We start from the raw sequence: 19470 nt of genomic DNA, 5'->3' as shown, positions 1-19470 counted from the left end.
AAGCAACACACCATTGTGACTTGGACCTATATCAGCTTTTCATTCCCACTTTCTCAAATTCCTGAAACTCCCTCTCTAATAGCACTGCACCAAAAACAATTGCAGAGGTTCAAGAAAGCAGGTCATGACCACGTTCTCCAGGCCACTTATGAAAGCTGGTCTAGACAACAATGCCTTCATTCCAGAAACATGTTTTTTGAAAATGCCAGGAGCTAGCATTCTCTGAAACCCCATGACAGCTCATACCCCCTTTCCAGGTTATGTCCCCCACCCATTCTTATAAGCCCACATAGCTATTCTGGTCTTATTTTGGCCATTCACTCACTGTACACTGTAACAGATACTATACTGATAAAAGTTTATTTTAGTGTGTTATATTAAAATGTTTGAATACATTTTATTTTCTTAAAACAGAATCTCCTTTTGCTACAAGCATGGCTGACAGACCAGACTTCCTAAGACCCGAAGTTATTGATGGTGCTGGATCTCTAATCATTGCTATTAATTTGACAATGTTTATTTACATAAAGATAAGAACGTTCAGGTTCTTGCAATGTCTGCTATTGATACTTCAAAAGGTCTAAGTGATTTACATTTTTATTTTCTTGAAGTGTAAATTTTTTTTTAAATACAGGAAGGATTGTGTGAAAGACTTTTTCAAAACGTTTTTAAAATCACACATCACATTACGGAACTATCATGCCACTCCTTTACTGTCACTGGGTCAAAGCCAGTTGACTGATACATTTCTGGAATCACTGTTATAAACAAAGGCTTTCAATTCTTACTCTCTCCAATCATTAGCGCTTGGTTTGCTATGTTATGGCCTTGCAAACCTGTAGGGCAACTTTATTGTGTACTTGCAATCCAAGTTCCTCTTGTTCCTGTGCCCTATACAGACTGGCACCTTCTAAGTAATAACTGACCTCCCCATTCATCCAACCAAACAGATTTATTTGTGCTGAAAATCAGTTGGCAGTCATTTGTGCGTTCGGCAAGTGTATTAATGTCTTTCTTTTTAGTGCAGTCTTCCTCAGTACTGACTACCATGCACATCACCACCCAAACAGGTTGATGCCATTTTAAAAATGTGGAAATCATGACCAAAAATTAAGAACAGCAGTGGTCCCAGCATTGATACTTTTAGAACACTGTTCAACCATCACCACTGTGAACAGTGCTAACCTTTACTATCACTGTTTACTTTCTATATTAAAGCTATTTTGCAATGCATTCTGCAAGATGGTCTCCACATTCTCTCTCCTTTTTAGTCTATTATGAGATAACTTACTGATGGCATTTTTTGAGAATCCAGGTAAATTACAACTGCTGCATTACCACAGTCTACTCACTTGTTAATTCCTCAAAGAATGTATCAAAGTTGAGCAAACATGATTTTTCTTTTGAAATTTATGCTGAATAGTCCAGGTTTCTTTCTTTCTAGATGTTCCCTACGCCTTCCTTTAGTCAGGCTTTCACCATTATCAACTACTTAATTCACTGGCAATGTACATCTTAAGACAAAGTCTGTTTACTTTAAAAACATTTTTGCTCATATTACCACTTCTTTAAAATATTTCTGTAATGATTGTGAAGACATCAGCCAGGTTGACTTCGAAGAGGGGTTGTTAATCTGGTCCAAACAAGGAGCCCTGGCTGTTAGATAAAAACAAAATGTCAGATATCCTGATACTCAGAGTTGGATCAGTGTCTAGGACTTTCCACGTGTAAATGAAAGGTGACTTGATGATGGGATAATGGCCTCTGTGGAGTTATTTCAATTTTCTAATATAAGAGAGTTCTGCATTGCCAACTGCCTTCCAAAACCCTACCATATTTACAGGCTGATTGCTAAATGCATCTTACATCTTCTGTTTACAACAGAGGCCGCAACAAGTCAGATTACAGTATTGCCAGCACACACCTCATTAATTTGCAAAAGGAAATACATACTTAATCATGGAAGACAATCAAATCACCAAAAGGATATAGTCAAACTTGTGACATCCTATACAAATTAATAATTGACTTGTAAAATAAATTTCCTCTTCCAAAATGCACCTTGTCCTAGAAATAAACTGAATCTAAATGTCAAATGACTGCAATAAATCATATTCAAAACAGAGTTCAGTGACAGGAAAACAGACTTCCATAAGGGAGGGGGAAATAACAAATTACCATCAACTTAGTTTTTAATAAAAGTTTGTCATTTACTCTATGGAGAATACTAAGTATTTCTGGCTAAGTCTGAACATCTGTTCAGTTGCAGGAAGTTAAATAATACCTTTGAGAAGTCGGGGAGGGGGTGGTGACAGGGAGTAAGTATCAAATTTCTACTTAATGCCAAAATTCAGAAATCATGAACTCTTTGCCATCAAAATGAAGGAACAACAGAAAAGTGAAACACTTACCCATGTTGCGGATCAAGTGCAATAGCTCTTGGTTGATCAAGATCCTCCCAGAAAAGGACCTTACGAGACATTCCATTGAGATTGGCAACCTCTATTCGATTAGTTTCCGAATCCGCCCAATAAAGCTTCTTACCTAACCAGTCACAAGCTAATCCATCAGGTGAAACAAGGCCAGAGATGATCACTTTCTGCACATTCCCAGTTTGATTCACATACGTTTGTTTAATGGCTTCTTCACTTACGTCAGTCCAATAAATTGTGCCTTCGGAGTATAAAAAGTCAACTGCAGCTGCATCCTCCAGGCCACTGACTACGACAGTAGATTCAGGTCGCACTGCTTCTGCATCGACCAATCTGACATCTCGTCTATTAGCGAAAAGCAGTAGAGGTGATGCTATGGAGAAACAAAAAAATAATACAGGTCATTCACGGGCTTTTTAAAAATAAGTTTTATCATTGTGGCTTGATTTTTTTTTCCCCTGCCCTACCCTTTTAACATTAAATCACGATAATTTTCAGTCCAGGAGCAAGGAAAAACAATGTACCGCTACACGGCCTCTGACATTCTTTCCATGCTGCTGTTGTAACTTGCTCAGGTTCAGTAGCCTTTCCCTCAACATAATTTTACAGCAACATCAAATCATGTTCACACCCTATAACATAAGAAATTATTTTTACACATCCTAAACAAACTGATCTTTAATGCATGGAACTATAAATACTAGTTAAAAAGTTCAAACAATGTGATCAAGAAATAAAATAATTCTTCATGAAAAACAAATAAATCAACTACATTAGAATTGGAAGCAGAAGCAGAACATAAAGCCCCCTGATCCTGCTTGGTCATTCAATGTGATCATGATTGATTCTTGGCCTCAACTTCACCCTGTCTCCCTCTGACAGACACTCAACATCTGTCAATTTCAGCCTTAGTTGTATTCAAAAATGGAGCATCCACAAACATTAAGGGTTGCGGATTCCAATGGTTCACAACCCTTTGAGTAAACAAATTTCTGCTGATCTCTGTTGTAAAGGATATGCATTGACAATAAGACTATACCTCCTGTTCTACATTACCCAGTCACAGGAAACAAACTCTCCTTGACTAATCTGTCAAGCTCTTTCTGAATCTCATAGGTTTCAACGAGATCACCTCACATTAGTCTAAATGCCAGAGTTAAGATCCAAGTTACTCAGCCTCTTATTCCCGAAACCAATTTAGTGAAAAAGGTTACAAACAGTGCACCTTCAGGTTTTCATTTCTTCCCATATGTGTTATTAAATGTGAGTAATGCCGGGATGACACTCTGGATACACTCAAGAATTTGGCAATGGAACCAACACCAATTATATCTAAAAGCGCAGCTACTGATGTACTTACCATTAGTCTCCACATATCAACTCAAATCAGCAAACATCAATTTCCTAATTCATAAAATTAGGAAAATTCAATTACATTTTTGCATAACTAAAGTGTTTTCAATTTACTCTAATTTCCTGGAATGTGAGTGTTGCTAATAAGATTGCATTTGTTGTACACCCCTAACTGCCCTTAAAAGGGCACTGGTGAACCAGATAGGTTTTCATAACAACTGACAATTGTTACCTTTACTGATGACTAGGTTTTAATTCCAGCTTAATGAACTTAATTCAAATTCTATTAGCTGTTATGGTGGAATTTGAATATCTTTTCTAATAAACCTTTTTTGGAGATATTATTGTATGCCTCTGGGACAGGAGGGATTTGAAACTGGGTCTCCTGGTTTAGAGGTAGGGACAATGCCACTTGTTTGAATTTGTATCCCCAGAGCATTTGTCTGGGGCTCTGGTGACTAGCCCAGTGACATTACCATTACACCACCACTTCCCCTGAAAGGTTTCTTGGATTATTTCAGAAGGAAGTGGATACTGCAGCACAATATAGTTTTCAAGTTGTCTCTATAGACTTCTGCAAAACTGTAATAAATCAGTCCTCAGCTTACCAGAAATCTTTGCTACAATTCACAATTTAGCATATAGCACTCTCTATAGAAATAAAACCGTAAGCAGCATTTGCCTTTCGGCAACTTTCTTCTAGTTCCACTATTCCTTCCATGATTTCCATGTATTGGGGAGGGAAGCGAAATGGGGAAAAAGAAAAGTAATTGATTAGAAAATTGGGGCACCAAGTCTTCTCCAGCTTGGTGTCCATCAGGGGAATTCCTACTCAACTTGTACAAAGTAAAACATAGTGATATATTGAACACTAAAAAAGGAAAGCTGGTTGAAAGAAATTACTCAGAATAAGATGAGCTGGGAAAAAAAAAGTCAAAGAAATTTAAATAGACCCTTTTACATTTTCTGAAGGGCTTAATAGACAAATTACAGATATTCTGAACTGTTAAAAAAAAAGCGGGAGATCCAAGATGGCGGTGACTCAGCAAGTCTGAGTCTATAGTGCTCCTCCCAAGACCTAGGCAAAGTGGGCCACCCTCCTCCACCACACTCACCAAATCATTTAAAATAGTTCTTACTTAATGTAATTAGTGGTTCAGTACTAAATTTAAACAGTTTGGTCTCCTGTAAAAATGACTAGGGGGAAAGGAGCCCGCAGTTCTCAGCAGGCAGGAACCCCTCCCCCACCCTCTCCAGCTGCAGCAGAGGTGTTGCAGCTGCCCCAGGGGACTTACCTACGGTGGCGAAAATAATCTCCAAACTTGATGCGAAGATCGATGCTTTCATTGAAGAGTCCAGAAGTCGATGGAATTCATTCTCGGCCGCGCTACAAACGCACGGCCGAGACAGTGAAGAATTTGAGTTCCGAGTCAGAGGGGCGGAGTTAAAGGCCGCAACCTCCAAGGCCATTGCAGAATTGGTCGTGGATCGGGTCCGGACTCTTGAGCAGTAATTCCGGACCTTAGAGGATCGCATTGACAACCTTGAGAATCGAGGTCGTCGAAAAATATTTGTTTGCTGGGCCTTCCCGAACGGGAAGGAGGAGGCCAGCTTACAAGATTCCTTGAACAGTAGCTTCCACAGCCTTTAGATCTGGAGGCTGGATCAGGCCAGGTAAGGGTGGAATGGGCTTACCGGGTTGCAATACGCAGGCCCAGCTCAAAACAGCACCCCCACCCCGGTCCTGTTCCGGCTGCAGAGCTATAAGGTGAGGCAGATGCTCTTGGAAGCCTCCAGAAATCTTGGGACTTATAAAGGATCCAAGATTATGTTATTTCAGGACATTTCCCCAGCTCTGGTCTGAAAGAGGAAGGCGTTTGATGAAGCAAAGAAACGTTTAAGGGATTTAAACATTCAATACTCCTTGCGCTATCCAGCTATACTACACTTCAGCCATGAAGGGTCCGTGTATAACTTCGGATCACCGGAGAAGGCCGAGGAACTTTTGGACTCTCTTAGATGAATTATAAGAGTTAACTGATGTTGTCTTGCCCTACTCCCACCCCGGTTTACCCCCCTTTTATTTCCTTTCATTACCTTACTGTTTAACATTATCTCCGGGGGATGGGAAGGGTTTATTTATTCATTCTTTACTTAGCGATTTTCGTTCCCTTTTTTAAAAATTATATATATATATAGGCCAGGGGGTGTAGTTAATGTAGATAGGGGGAAGGTGGCTACCTTATCCTATTTTATCTTTGTCCTTGGGAGCGGGGGTTTTTTCCTGTTATTTTGTATTACTATATTTAATTATTATTTGCTGAGACTATAATTTTATAGTCATATATGTTCATAGATGGTATTAACATTACCAAATATATCCAGGTATTGGTGTGGGTGGGGGGTGGGGTGGGGGATAGGGTACTCACTCTTAGTTCTAGTTCAGTAGTATACTTGAATTTTCTTTATCCTATCGTGGGGTGCCTGGGTCAAGGGTGGGGCACTGGTTGGGAGAGGTTATGATGGGTTTTTTTGGAAAGGAAGTGATGCCCCCTGGGAATAAGGGGGAAGATCCCCATTAAAATTTTATACTTTTTTTTGTTATTTAGAAATAGTTTTCTATTATATTGATCTGAATGTATTAAAGAGGTTTTATTTTTGTGAATTTTATATGCTCTCTGCTCGGGATGTTTTGGATCGGGTTCCTTCTCCCGGGGGGTCTTGATCTTGCCCAGTGATTATGGATGATCAGTCGGTTAAATGGTGCACCTGGAATGTCACGGGGAGTAATTCACCAATCAAAAGGAGGAGAATATTATCAAACCTCAAGAAAGAGAGGATCGATATAGCTCTCCTACAGGAGACGCATTTATTGGATAAAGAACACCTGAAATTACGACAGGGAAGAGATTGTTTTCCGTTCTCTCTTTCTGTGCAGGGAAAAACATTTCGGTAAGCTGGGTGGTTGAGGGCCCTCATGGACTTTCGAGTTGGCACAGAATAATTATGGAATTTACTCCCCCTGACTTCCTTACAAATATGGTGCACCAGGAGAGAAACCAAATTATTCCATAAAAATCTGGCAGCCCTTCTTGAATTACACAAATACAGATATCTCGGTCATCCTACAAGGGCCTTTATTTAACTGAGAGGATGAACCTGACTGGTCCTGGGCCCCCAGGGAGAGGAATCCCGCATGAGTACGGGTTTTGTTGTGATTTGATGTTAACACATTCCGAGCATGTATATCACTGCTCAATTTATGTGTTATCCGTTGTTTTTTTTTCCTCTGGAATAATGTAAGAATTTTAATCATACACTCTGGTTAATTGTAAGTTAGATGAGTAGTTAGTTGAGTTTTGTCTTTTTTTCTCTTGGTATTTCTGTTTTCTTGCTTGATAGATTTTGGTTATTATTTATTTAAGATTTAACTGTATATCAATGTTTATATTTGGATTTTTAAAAATTTTCTTTTGTAAACTTGTAAAAACGTTAAATTTTCAATAAAAATAATTATTAAAAAAAGCAGCAGCTGACACGTACAACAAGATCTCACGTTCAGCAGACACTACATAAAAATTAGCATCGGTTTTTCATCAGATTGGCCATGATCTCACTGAATGGCACAGCAGGCTGGATGGCCCCCTATTTCTGATATTCTCACGTAAAGCTGCAAATCTAACAATGTACAGCCCAATCAATTTAGTTTTATTGATAGACATGCTCCTTGCCTATTTTTAGAACTGGTTTACAAAGGCTCTTATGGGAAATTCATTTCCAACTCTCTATTACAGCAGGAAAAGGAATAGAACTGCATTTCCAAGAAAAGATAACTTTGAAGGTGGTGGTGGTGGTGGGGGTGGGAGGCGGCATGGAGGGGAGCATGTTGGTGTAAGCTTGGCTTTCTTTGAATTAAGCACATAGTTCCTTATTTATTAATTGGTGAGAGTGGTGTCAGAGTTGGAAAAGTTGTATTCGGAGCCCAAGGATTCAAGAGAAGGACTGATCCCTGGCATAAAGCAAGAGAAGGGGAAAGGGACTGGCAGTTGATACAGGAGAGGGAGACAAGGTCAGTGCTCTCGATGGAGTCAGAGTATTTGTATGCCTTCACGCTCCAAGAATTTCACAAAAGAAAATGCACTTCTTAAACACTTTTTGATCTCTTCTGGCTCCTCCCTGATTATGGTATTTTTGAGTGGGTTTTGAGAAGATTGGTAGTTCAGATTGAGGTTCAGGATGTAGGTTTGCTCGCTGAGCTAGAAGGTTCATTTCCAGACGTTTCATCATCCTACTAAGTCACATCTTCAGTGGGCCTCAGGCAAAGCACTGCTGAAAATTTCTGCTTTCTATTTATATGTTTGGGTTTCTTTGGATTGGATTGGTGATGTTACTTCCTGTGGTGATGATATTTCCTGTGCTGAAGTCACTTCCTGTTCTTCCTGTGGTAGATGGGGTCTAACTTGATGTGTTTGTTGATAGAGTTCTGGTTGGAATGCCATGCTTCCAGGAATTCTCGTGCATGTCTTTGTTTGGCGTGTCCTAGGATGGATGTGCTATCCCAGTCTAAGTGGTGTCCTTCCTAATCTGTATGTAAGGATACTAGTGAGAGAGGGTCATGTCATTTCGTGGCTAGTTGGTGTTCATGTATCCTGGTGGCTAGTGTTCGACCTGTTTGTCCAGTGTAGTATTTGTTACAGTCCTTGCATGGTATTTTGTAAATGACATGAGTTTTGCTTGTTGTCTGTAGTGGGTCTTTCAAGTTCATTAGCTGCTGTTTTAGTAAGTTGGTGGGTTTGTGGGCTACCATGATGCCAAGGGGTCGGAGTAGTCTACCAGTCATTTCTGAGATACCTTTATGTAGGGAAGAGTTGCTAGGGTTTTTGGACGTGTTTTGTCTGCTTGTTTGGGTTTGTTGATGAGAAATCGGCAGACTGCATTCATTGGGTACCCACTCTTTTTGAATACACGATATAGGTGATTTTCCTCTGCTCTGCGTAGTTCTTCTGTGCTGCAGTGTGTGGTGGCTCATTGAAATAATGTTCTGATGCAGCTTCATTTGTGGATGTTGGGGTGATTGCTTCTGTAGTTCAATATTTGGTCCGTATGTGTTGTTTTCCTATAGACGCTGGTTTAAAGTTCCCCATTGGCTGTTCGCTCTACTGTGACATCTAGGAATGGCAGTTTGCTGTTGACTTCCTCCTCTTTAGTGAATTTTATGCCAGTAAGGGTATTATTGATGGTCTTGAAGGTTTCCTTTAATTTGTTTCATTTAGTGATGACACAAGTGTCATCCATGTAGCGGACCCAAAGTTTGGGTTGGATGGTTAGCAGAGTTGTTTGTTTGAGTCTCTGCATTACTGCCTCCACTAAGAACACAGATATCAGAGATCCCATGGGTATTCTGTTGGTTTGTCTGTAGGTTTTGTTGTTGAAGGTGAAGTGCATGGTAAGGCATAGGTCCACTAGCTTGACGATAGTGTCCTTGCTGATGAAATTAGTGGTGTTTGCTGTATGTGTCTTTGGGTCTTCTAATAGGTATAATCAGTGTTTCCTTGGCCAGGTTAATGTTGATTGATGTAAACAGGGCTGTTACATCAAAGGAGACCATTATTTCATCCTCTTCTATGTTAGTGTCTTTGATGGTCTTCAGGAATTATTGGGTGGAGTAGATGGAGTGGCATGAGTCTTTTACTAAGTGTCTTCATCTTTGATGTAGCTCTTTGGCCATTCTGTAAGTTGGTGTTCCAGGTAGTGAGACTATGGGTCTAAGGGGGGCTCCTGGTTTGTGAATTTTGAGTAATCCATAGAAGTGTGGTGTGTTGGGTCCATAGAAGTGTGGTGTGTTGGGTCCATCTGGTTTCATTTTTTTGGAAGTTGTTCTTCTTTATTTCTGAATTTGGTATTTTTGAACTTGGGGTTGCCCCACATAGATTGCTCAAATCTAAAAATTAGATTAGGTTACTTACAGTGTGGAAACAGGCCCTTTGGCCCAACAAGTCCACACCGCCCCGCCGAAGCGCAACCCACCCATACCCCTACATTTACCCCTTACCTAACGCTACGGGCAATTTAGCATGGCCAGTTCACCTGACCTGCACATCTTTGGACTGTGGGAGGAAACCGGAGCACCCGGAGGAAACCCACGCAGACACAGGGAGAACGTGCAAACTCCACACAGTCAGTCGCCTGAGGCGGGAATTGAAGCCGGGTCTCTGGCGCTGTGAGGCAGCAGTGCTAACCATTCTGCCACCGTGCCGCCTAAAGGTTAAAATGCCATTGGTATTGAGAAAGTAAAACAGCAACTGTAACAATCTGGCTTTTTCCAAGGATAAAAATGTATAACTTTTTTCTCCTGAGGAGTCCTCTTGAGATTTTCTAAAGGGCTACTTCTTGATTTTTGGAGGCTACTTTTTCTACTCTTGCTAACTCCTTGATTCATATTGTAATACTGGGTATTTGTACTCACACAGAAACAGAATCAGAGGATTTAATCAATACCCTCAATAATAATCAGCTCTCGCTTAAACTTACAGCCACAACACACAAGGAAAACATGAACTGATACTGCAGTATTTCAATTGGTAGAAGACAACAGGCATAAGTTTGCAATTTTTTTTCCCCCAAAATAACTCACACATACTTCTAAACAAAAAAAGCCTGCACCTGAAACACACTTTCCATGGACTGAAAAGGTCACAGTTAATGCATTTTCATTACTTATGCACAAAGTAGGAACATTTTTAACAGGCATATATTATCCTTTCTACTGCATCTCAGATTGAAATTTAACAATGAACTAAGCATTTATTCTAATAGGGATCCACCACCTTTTCTTCCCAAGCACAGAAGCTCCTGAACTTCCCCTTCACCCATTTTGTAGCCTCATTCTCTCTGCACAATACCCTTTACCCCCATACCTGGCCAACCATGCTAGGCATCCTAAATTGCATATGTCCCCACCCCAGATGCAGTAGACAGAACTCCTGGATCTGGTAAAAATTCTGATCTCCACTTTAGCTGTATGCAGCCTCTCATCCTGGCCTTGGTTGCTCCTCCCCTCATAGGTTGCTTCCCTCCCACAATTGTTGCTGATAGATTGACTAGTGGGTATATGGAGTGGTGTAAGCCCTACTCCAAATCATATTTCTTATGTTCTCATGAACAACAAACAACCAGAGGGATCATTACTTGATCTCTAAACTGAAACAGAATATTGTCACTGTAACTAGATATGTCCCAATGCTAAGTAAGGGCAAAACTGTCCAGGATCCCAACCCTACATCATATACTAATCGGTCCTGCTGGGTATGAATTGATGCTATTCAGGTCAATAACAAGATTGGGCATCAAATAACCAACATTTGCAAGCAAAACCTATATGAATGATGGGTTAATTACATGAAGCACCAGAACACAATTATAACTGCTAGAAATTATACCTCCGAATGTAATCATAAATTTCAGGAAATGAGGGGGACAAAACAAATTGTAGCATCCTTTCTATTTAAAAAGGAGTATCAGTGAGAAGTGATCAGTGTGAATTTAAAAATAAGTCTTTTATTCTACATAGATGGGCTTATGCTTCAGTTTCAGCAATACCAGGCTACTTCACTCCACTGTAACCTACATTATAAGCTGCAAGCTATTGGACACTTTCCATAATTCTCCAGACAACCTGCAGTAACCACTGTCCAGAAAATCCTGATACAAGAGCCTGGGTAATTTTTAAACATTTGTTCATGAGCCATGAACATCATTGACTGGGTCAACATTTATCACCCATCCCTAATTGCCTTTGATAAGGTGATGATGAGCTGCCTTCTTGAACTACTGCAATCTTAGGTGTTAAGTACATTCCCAGCGCTGTTTGGTCGAGAGCTCCAGGATTGTGACTCAGCGACTGTGAAGGAGTGACAAAAATGCTCTAAATCAGCATTCTCTCTGGTTTGGAAAAGAACTCACAAAATGGATAATTATTTTTGCAAAGTTCTAACAGGTGATCTATGTATTTTCTCCAAAATTCTTATTTCACATAGCTTGTTGGCAATAGTATTATGAAGCATAAAATAAGTGCTTTCATCAAGAGCTTCCAATTATAAACTCACCCCTGAACAGATAAGTATACAAATAAACACAGCAATATTTGTTGACTATGTTAGATCTTAGTAGACCATTGCCATCTGTTCCACATTAGAACAGAAGAAAGAAAACTAGGAGAAAGATAGACTTTTTTTAAATTAAAAAGACTGAGCAAAATAAGTGCTCTAAAGTTGAATGATAGGGAGGCGGGGGTGGAGAGGAGGGAACAGAGAGCGGAACCAGGTAAGGAAACAACTTATATTGAAAGGGAATATCAATACAGGACGAGTACCCACAAGTAATCTACAACTTGAAACAAGATGGTTACTGCTTTAAAGTTATTCCTCAGTTCAAGAGCCCCTGCTTGCAGCAGGGGAGCTTTATTTTAAAAAGACAGTTTCAACAAAGCATCTGCCAATGAGAGACAGCCTTGGAAAATCCCACAAATTGAGTCACTGATTACCCTGAAGCTTTCTTTAACATGGATTCTAGTCAGGAACTCTTTTAATTTGGCAGCATTTTAGAAAACAATTTTCTAGAAGTTTGCCTTAAAGCATGTCTGAGTGCCAACTAATACAGACTTATTAATAAAGTTGAAAATGGGTTTAATCGCAAAAACTAAGCACTTTTCATCAGAGTATATAGGCTACCACTATGGGCAACACAGCCGTTAAGTAACAGAAACTGACTTCAAAAATCTCCACAAAACAATGAAAAGTTGTGTTGTTATACTGTGGTCAGCTTGAGAAAATTAAATGTTTTTAATACCTGAAGGCTCTTGAAAAGGTGCATGTTAGTGCCCTGCGCCAAGTGAAGCGTTAGAAATATTTGTTTAGGGCAGCAGATGGGGTAATTAGTGAAAAGTCACCATGGTGATTAACTTAATCTGAGGGCATGGCAAATTCTGTGGGCTGGGCCAGTTTCCAATGTGTTTTTTTATATAAAAACAGCCCATGCGATCAGGAGATTTGTTCCGTGATGGATATAATCCGCATTTGAATTTTTCTGCTTTTGGTGCTGGCTTAGCAACATTTGGACAAACTATGCTGACAAAAAAAAAAGCACTGCAACTTAGCAGGAAACTCAGACCAGGCCAGTTGGGACTACAAGGACATGTTCCCCTAGGAAATTCACAGAAATGTTGAAGCAAAATGTCAACAGTATTAACTTTTTCAAAAAGAAAGAATTAATGCTTTGAAACAGGTCCTTTCCTGCACCTCGGAACAGACTGTGGCCACAAAATGACTGTAACATTACAACTGTCCAATACAAGTAACAACTTCTGAATTCAATTCATGGAGTCTAAGAAGAAAACTTCGTCAAAGTAGTGGATCTTTTTTAAATTAAGCCAGCAGCTGTAGAATGACTGAATATGTTCACTAACAATAGATTTGTAGAAGCAAGTCTAATAATGTCAGAAGTCATACAACATCAGGTTATATCCAACGGCCTTACTTGAAATCACAAGCTTTCAGAGCACTGTTCTGTTGTCAGGTGAAGGAGCAGTGCTCTGAAAGCCTGTGATTTCAAATAACTTGTTGAATTATAACCTAGTGTCATACAACTTCTGACTTTGTCCACCCCAGTCCAACACATCAAGTCTAATAACAAGTTACGTGTAGTGAATAACTCATTGGAATATGTACATTTATCCAACAGTGAACAGAGTTCAATATTATGTTTGAAAGGGAGAAACACACACTAGCTAAGATTCTCGATCATGGCAAGTCTAACTAAGAATGTCCACAGTAAATTAGGCAAATGTGCCAATGGGTAAAAACCAAAGGGGTGTGGGCGGGGTCTTAATATCAAAACAATTTAAGCTTGCAAGAGCAAGAGCTCCTACTGCCAAAACATACAGCCATTAATAATTGAAAAGGTAAGGAATAACAGAACTAAAAAGAAAACACAAATAAAAAGAACAGATCCTGGTGAATGGGAAAAATACAAGGAGCAGCAAATGGTAATAAAACACATAGATTTACAACAAGGGAGAATGAAAAAATAAAGGATTTCAGTAGAGGAAGAGGACATCATGCTGAACACCGTAAGGAAACAAAGTTTGAATCAAAGATAGTAATTTACCTAAATGTAAGAAAATTAACAGTGTTGAGTAAAAAGGCATTAAAGAGGAACAAATCCACAGGACTAGATGGCTTCTACCCAAGGGTTTTAAACAGAGTAAGTGGGAACTTTGCAGGTGGCCTAACTACAATCTTGCAAGTTATCACAATTGCATTGAAAATGGAAATTTTCCTGTTTTTTTTAGGCTACCAAACTAATCACTATGACAATTTTCTACAATTTCCTCAGTTTGCAGCCCTTTTAAAAGTTACTGGAATTAAACTATAATGTTTTAGATTTTGAATAAAACACTCTACTATTTAAGAAAGAAGTGGGAAAGAAAATCAAAGATATACAGACCATTATCAGAATAAGCCATTAAAGTCCACAATTAAGGATATAATGGCTTTCTTTTGATCAGGAAGAGGTCTGGCATGGAAAGAAGCTCTCTGCCTTTTTTGAAGATGTGATTGAAAGAGTGCACAAGGGATTGTCCAAGGATGTGATTTATATGGACTTTCAAAAGGCATTTGATCAAGTCTTTCATAAGAGCCTTAATTACAATTGTAACTTGTGGAATTGAAATCACATTTTTGACATAGTCAGGAAATAGATCATGGCGATAAGAGACAGAGTAGGAGTAATGGGTAGACATGTGAATTGGAAAAATGTGACTACTGGTGTCTTGCAGGAATGTATATCGCAGTCTCAAATATTTAATATATTTATTCATAATTTAAATGGCAGGATGGAGAACTATATAGCCCTGTTGGAAAAGAAAGGAAGCATTGTAATCGTATAAATGGAAGCAATCATTTAGAGAGATTCTAAATTCATGGAATAAGCTGTAATAAATGTATTTCAACCTCCAAGTTTGGAATTATCCATATTGGGCCCAAAACAGATTGATCAGACTACTTTCGAAATGGTGAACAGCAAGCCAGTGAATGTAGGAGACTTTAGCATCCATATACATAGATTTTAAAGTGTTACAGACAGATACAAACTCAAATATAAAAGGCTAAAGGAGTCTTTACACCTTAAGGATTAGAATTTGAGACAAGTCACATTACAGGTTGTAGAAAACCATAATTCTGCAGTATGGTGAGCAGTTCGGGGCAATGTTATATTGGAATTACATTCTGCCCAACATAGTTTTACCAGAAATTATATCTGGACTCCAACAGTTAGGTCATGAGGAGTGATGACACAAACTTTATGTGCATTTCCGGGAATTGAAAGGGATAAAGGATAATTTGATGGAAATTTCAGATTTCTAGGTGGAGAGGATAGATGGAATTGACATGATCTAAAAGAAATTGGAATCATGCTTTTCAAGAGAGAATTTTGGGAACATTTCTGCGTGAAAAGGGTAATAACAGTTTAGAGCTCTTATTCACAAGCAACAGTTGGTATTGGCTCAGTTGTTCATTTTAAATATGAGAGCAATTGATTTCTGTTCACCAACAGTTTGAAGGGATATGGAGCAAAAGTGGATATACAGAGTTAATCCACTTAATCAGCTATCGTCTCACTAAAACGCCAAAACAAGACAAAAAGGGGCTAAACGAAAGGCATTTCATCACCTAGTTGCCAATCCAGAGTTCCAAGCTATGAGACATTATGCAAAAGTTCATGATCCAGGGGTGTTTTAGGGGGGCAACAGGTTCACTACAACGTTATCCAAAACTTTTAAAAAGACTTACCATGAACTTTTTTGTTGGGCCACAATTAAAATGTTAATATTTCATATCATTAAAAATGAAGAAAATGCAGTATTGAATACACTATAGTGCAAAAGTGTTATTTTTGAAAATTTAAATCATAAAGAGAATCACATACTGGAACTAACTTGAATTAATTTAGCATTTTTCCTCCATTTCAGTTTCAGGCCTTAGTAACATAAACATTGCTAACTTTTTTTTTGCTTTGCATTTGTTAGATAATATCAAGTTTGAGAATAAAATGCCAGAATGTTTTTGTTATGTGGACTTTTGTTTAGTAAAAACTAAACAAACTGTCTGAGTTTGCAATCTTGAGAGTATAGCTTTCAGACGGAAGAAATGTTACACTAACTGAACTGTCCAAGTTAAACGAGAATTAAACTCTCAGCAGAAAGTATGCCAAAAGACTTTCTCTCCAATACTGCATCAGCAAACATTTTGAGTTTCCTAAACTTATACAATAATATTACTGAATTCTCCCTACACAGAAAACAAAACAGAAAATGGGGAATATCCCAACAAGTAGTTTCACATAATTTGCACATCCATCAAGACCACCATGGGAATTTTCAATTTTAAAAAATATATATACTTTTATTGAAGGGAAGTTTAAATTTTGAACAAAAAAATTCAGCACTGCTGTGAATTGCCGACATGGGCAACTGCAAATTATTTTTCAATAATTCTTTCATACATTTTATGATGACAAAGTCATGATGCACACTAACAGCTGGCATCAATACTGGTAGTCGCTGCATGTCCAAGACCCCTATGAAAAGCTGTAATAATCTATATTAAACAAAACCGGCACACACAGTAATTAAAGGCCATCAACTAATCTGGACTCTACTATTCCTAAACATTAAAGGAAGTCACCAAGACACTTTAATTGAATGTCATTTGTAGAAATATCAGGTACTCCCACATATCTAATTTAATGTTAAAATTAAAGAGTTTCATTTATAATAAGTACTAAACAATAATAGATTTTAACATTTAAAAGGTTCAAGGGAGTGTAAAGCTGAATAAATTATGGTTCCAAGTACATGGTAACAAGATAGATTGACATACAAACCAATGGTGAAGATTTAGTAAACTAAATTCAGTAGGTTCATAATCAAATAATTTAGTTTCATCTTTTTTTAAATATACTGTGATCTTGATGAGTTATATGCTAAAGTTCAATGTTGCAGTTATTAGCAGAGCAACATTCACAGTTATATTGGCAGAGGTTTTATCATTTAAAGTAAATTTTAACATTATTAAAATGGTGGACAGTTGCATTAATTCATTATGAGCCAATAAATATAGATTTATGTGTAACAATGTTTATATTGCATAATAAAGCAAAGTTTTAAACTTGTAACTAAATGTAAATCTTTCCAGGATTACAGTTGTTGCAAAGTCCTTACGTGCTGTGCTTAACCTTACAATACCATCCATTAAAATCCAAAGTTACAGTGTAGGATTTTGACAGTTAAAGAACCTTTTAAAAGATGAAGAAAATCTGACAAACATCAATAATAATCTGTCAGAAAGTCTACATTAATGGAAGCACAAACCAACGATAGCCTGTCACTATCTGGTGTCTTGTCTGCTCATTTCACACATTAAGGTATTCTTGTGACAAAATGTACAAAAACTATTTTTTGGAGTGAAGTGATTAAGTAGGAATGTTCGTCAAAATAATGGAGAGGCTAACAGCAGTGAGAGATCAAATTTTATAGGAGGTTGTCACTCAGTAGACACTACCAGACATATGTTCTGCAACAGCCAAAGTCTGATGAAGAATACAGTAAAACCTGGCCTGCGCCCTCAGCACTTGATTACTCATGGAATCCAGAGCTCCACAGTCAATCCCTACAGAGCCAACTCTTCATCAACTCCGAGGGGGTCAATAGGAGCCCAAAATCACCTAATAAAAGCAGAGACATGAACCATCTGGAGACCATTATGTTTTGTAACAAAACAAACTCCATCAGAACACCTTATTTTGGCAGAAGCAAAAACTATATTTTGTTCAGAAGTCCACAATAAAGACTCACAAATTTATACCAAATAGCTCAAGAATAAACAGAATCACAGCAATATTATATGGGAATATAATTATCTGACAGATGACCATCCTCCTCTTCCAAATAATCAACTCATGTGTCAAACATACAGCAAGTTAGCTCAGCATATGATTTAGTGTTGTGGAGTGAAGATAAAAATGTCAAAAATGAGAACAGAAAAATAAACATGTTTATATCAAAACTGATTTCAGAAACTCAATGCATAATGAAGCCTGTGCAACAACATGCACTAGCTGAATAGTTCTTACTGAGGAACAACAGTTTGTGTATTACATTGTGATACATATGCATAAGAAAATGTTTCATATGCAAGAATTATTATAGTCATGCAAGCATTATTCCAGACAAATGGAAACTCCCATTACAAAATGCTAAGACATACAATACCATGTGCTTGTAACATTTGTATAGCACCTTTAATTGTGGCAAAATATTTCAAAGCTTTTCACAAGAGAATTGTCAAGCCAAAAACAACTCCAGGCAACATAAGGAGGTGTAAAACATAATCTAAAATGAGATTGGTTTTAAAGGGTTTCTAAAAGTGCTAGATGAAGAGGCTGCAAAGGGAGGAGAAGAAGAAAGAAGAGGCAGCAAAAAAAAAGAATGGCAAAAGGGAGGGTGAAGAAAAGGGGACTACAAAGTGAACAGTTTTAAACATGTCATCACAGGAATAACATAGCTAAATGAAAGCCAGGAAAACTTGAAGTGACTGTGATAATTAACGTCTTGCAAATGAATGTGGAATTTCTAGTTTAAAACTTCACATGATCAGTATGGGAAAGAAATGTAGTGAGTGTTATTGAAATGAATATTGTGTTAACTGTCTCATTTAAGTTTGAAATTCAGACCAGAAATGCAGTAAATAGAAAGTAAGAACTGCCTTTCCAATCTTCCAAATGTTCCAGTTTTGCATATGTACGTTGGAAACACATTTGCTATGTCTGCACGAGTCTGCAGAAGACTTGTTTAAGCTGTTGGTTTTTTGTGCTTCAGCTTCTTTGGGAAAAAAAAGAGTTGTTGCTGACTTATCTCTGTGATCTTATGTCAGTGTAAAAGCTGTGGTGTCCAAGAAATTAATAATTTGTTTGTGGGTTATGGCTTCAAGTTTAATGCAGGGCTAAAGATTATCGATTGATAAATTTTTCTAATTCGGCTTCTTTAGAGTCCAAAAACCTATGCATCAACACAAATACTAATGGCATTGCTACTCCTTAACTGTATTACCTCGTAAAGGAGTTATGAATGAAAAGTCTTGCAAACCAAGATAAAAGCTCCTGAAATTCAAAAGGTAACCCCTGAGGAAATCTTGAAAAGAGGTTATTTTAACCCCTGTTGCCAAAAGTTAAAAAAAATTGTTTCTGAAATTTTAAAAAAATAATATATTATTTTGTAAACCATATGAATGTTAACATGCTTTTTTGGGGATTCAGGTAGTTTCCTTCCAAAAATCATCCTTACTTTTCCTACTGAAAAATGTCAGGGAGACAATTTGCAAACTGAATGCCATACTATTCAGGGCAAGATAGGCCTTTCCTGTCTGTCAACAGAAGTGCATACAAGATTTGCACTGCAACTAATAATCTTAGTTTCCTACAGCCATACCACCTCATAGAACATCAAGCAATTTTTTTGTGTGTGTGGTTTTCCCTTTTGGCACCAACCAAAGTCTTCTCAACTGTTCACTGCCTCCTGAAAACTAACTTGGGATTGTATCTGGACTGGTTCCAATACCATTTTCTCTAT

At 38.0% G+C, this 19470-nt stretch overlaps 1 protein-coding gene across 1 annotated transcript in view; it reads right to left on the bottom strand.

Moving 5' to 3' along the window:
• Positions 1-19470, bottom strand: part of lrp5 (low density lipoprotein receptor-related protein 5) — a 206997-nt gene that overhangs the window by 170086 nt on the left and 17441 nt on the right. Inside the window, exon 2 of the mRNA XM_072592257.1 lies at positions 2412-2805. Within this exon, the coding sequence (XP_072448358.1) occupies positions 2412-2805 (394 nt within the window). The remainder of the gene's footprint in view (positions 1-2411; positions 2806-19470) is intronic.

This window comes from Chiloscyllium punctatum, chromosome 22 (genome assembly GCF_047496795.1).
Source record: "Chiloscyllium punctatum isolate Juve2018m chromosome 22, sChiPun1.3, whole genome shotgun sequence".
Classification (NCBI taxonomy): domain Eukaryota; kingdom Metazoa; phylum Chordata; class Chondrichthyes; order Orectolobiformes; family Hemiscylliidae; genus Chiloscyllium; species Chiloscyllium punctatum.
Note: the sequence above shows the minus strand (reverse complement) of the source record. Positions and strands in the feature narration are given on the sequence as shown.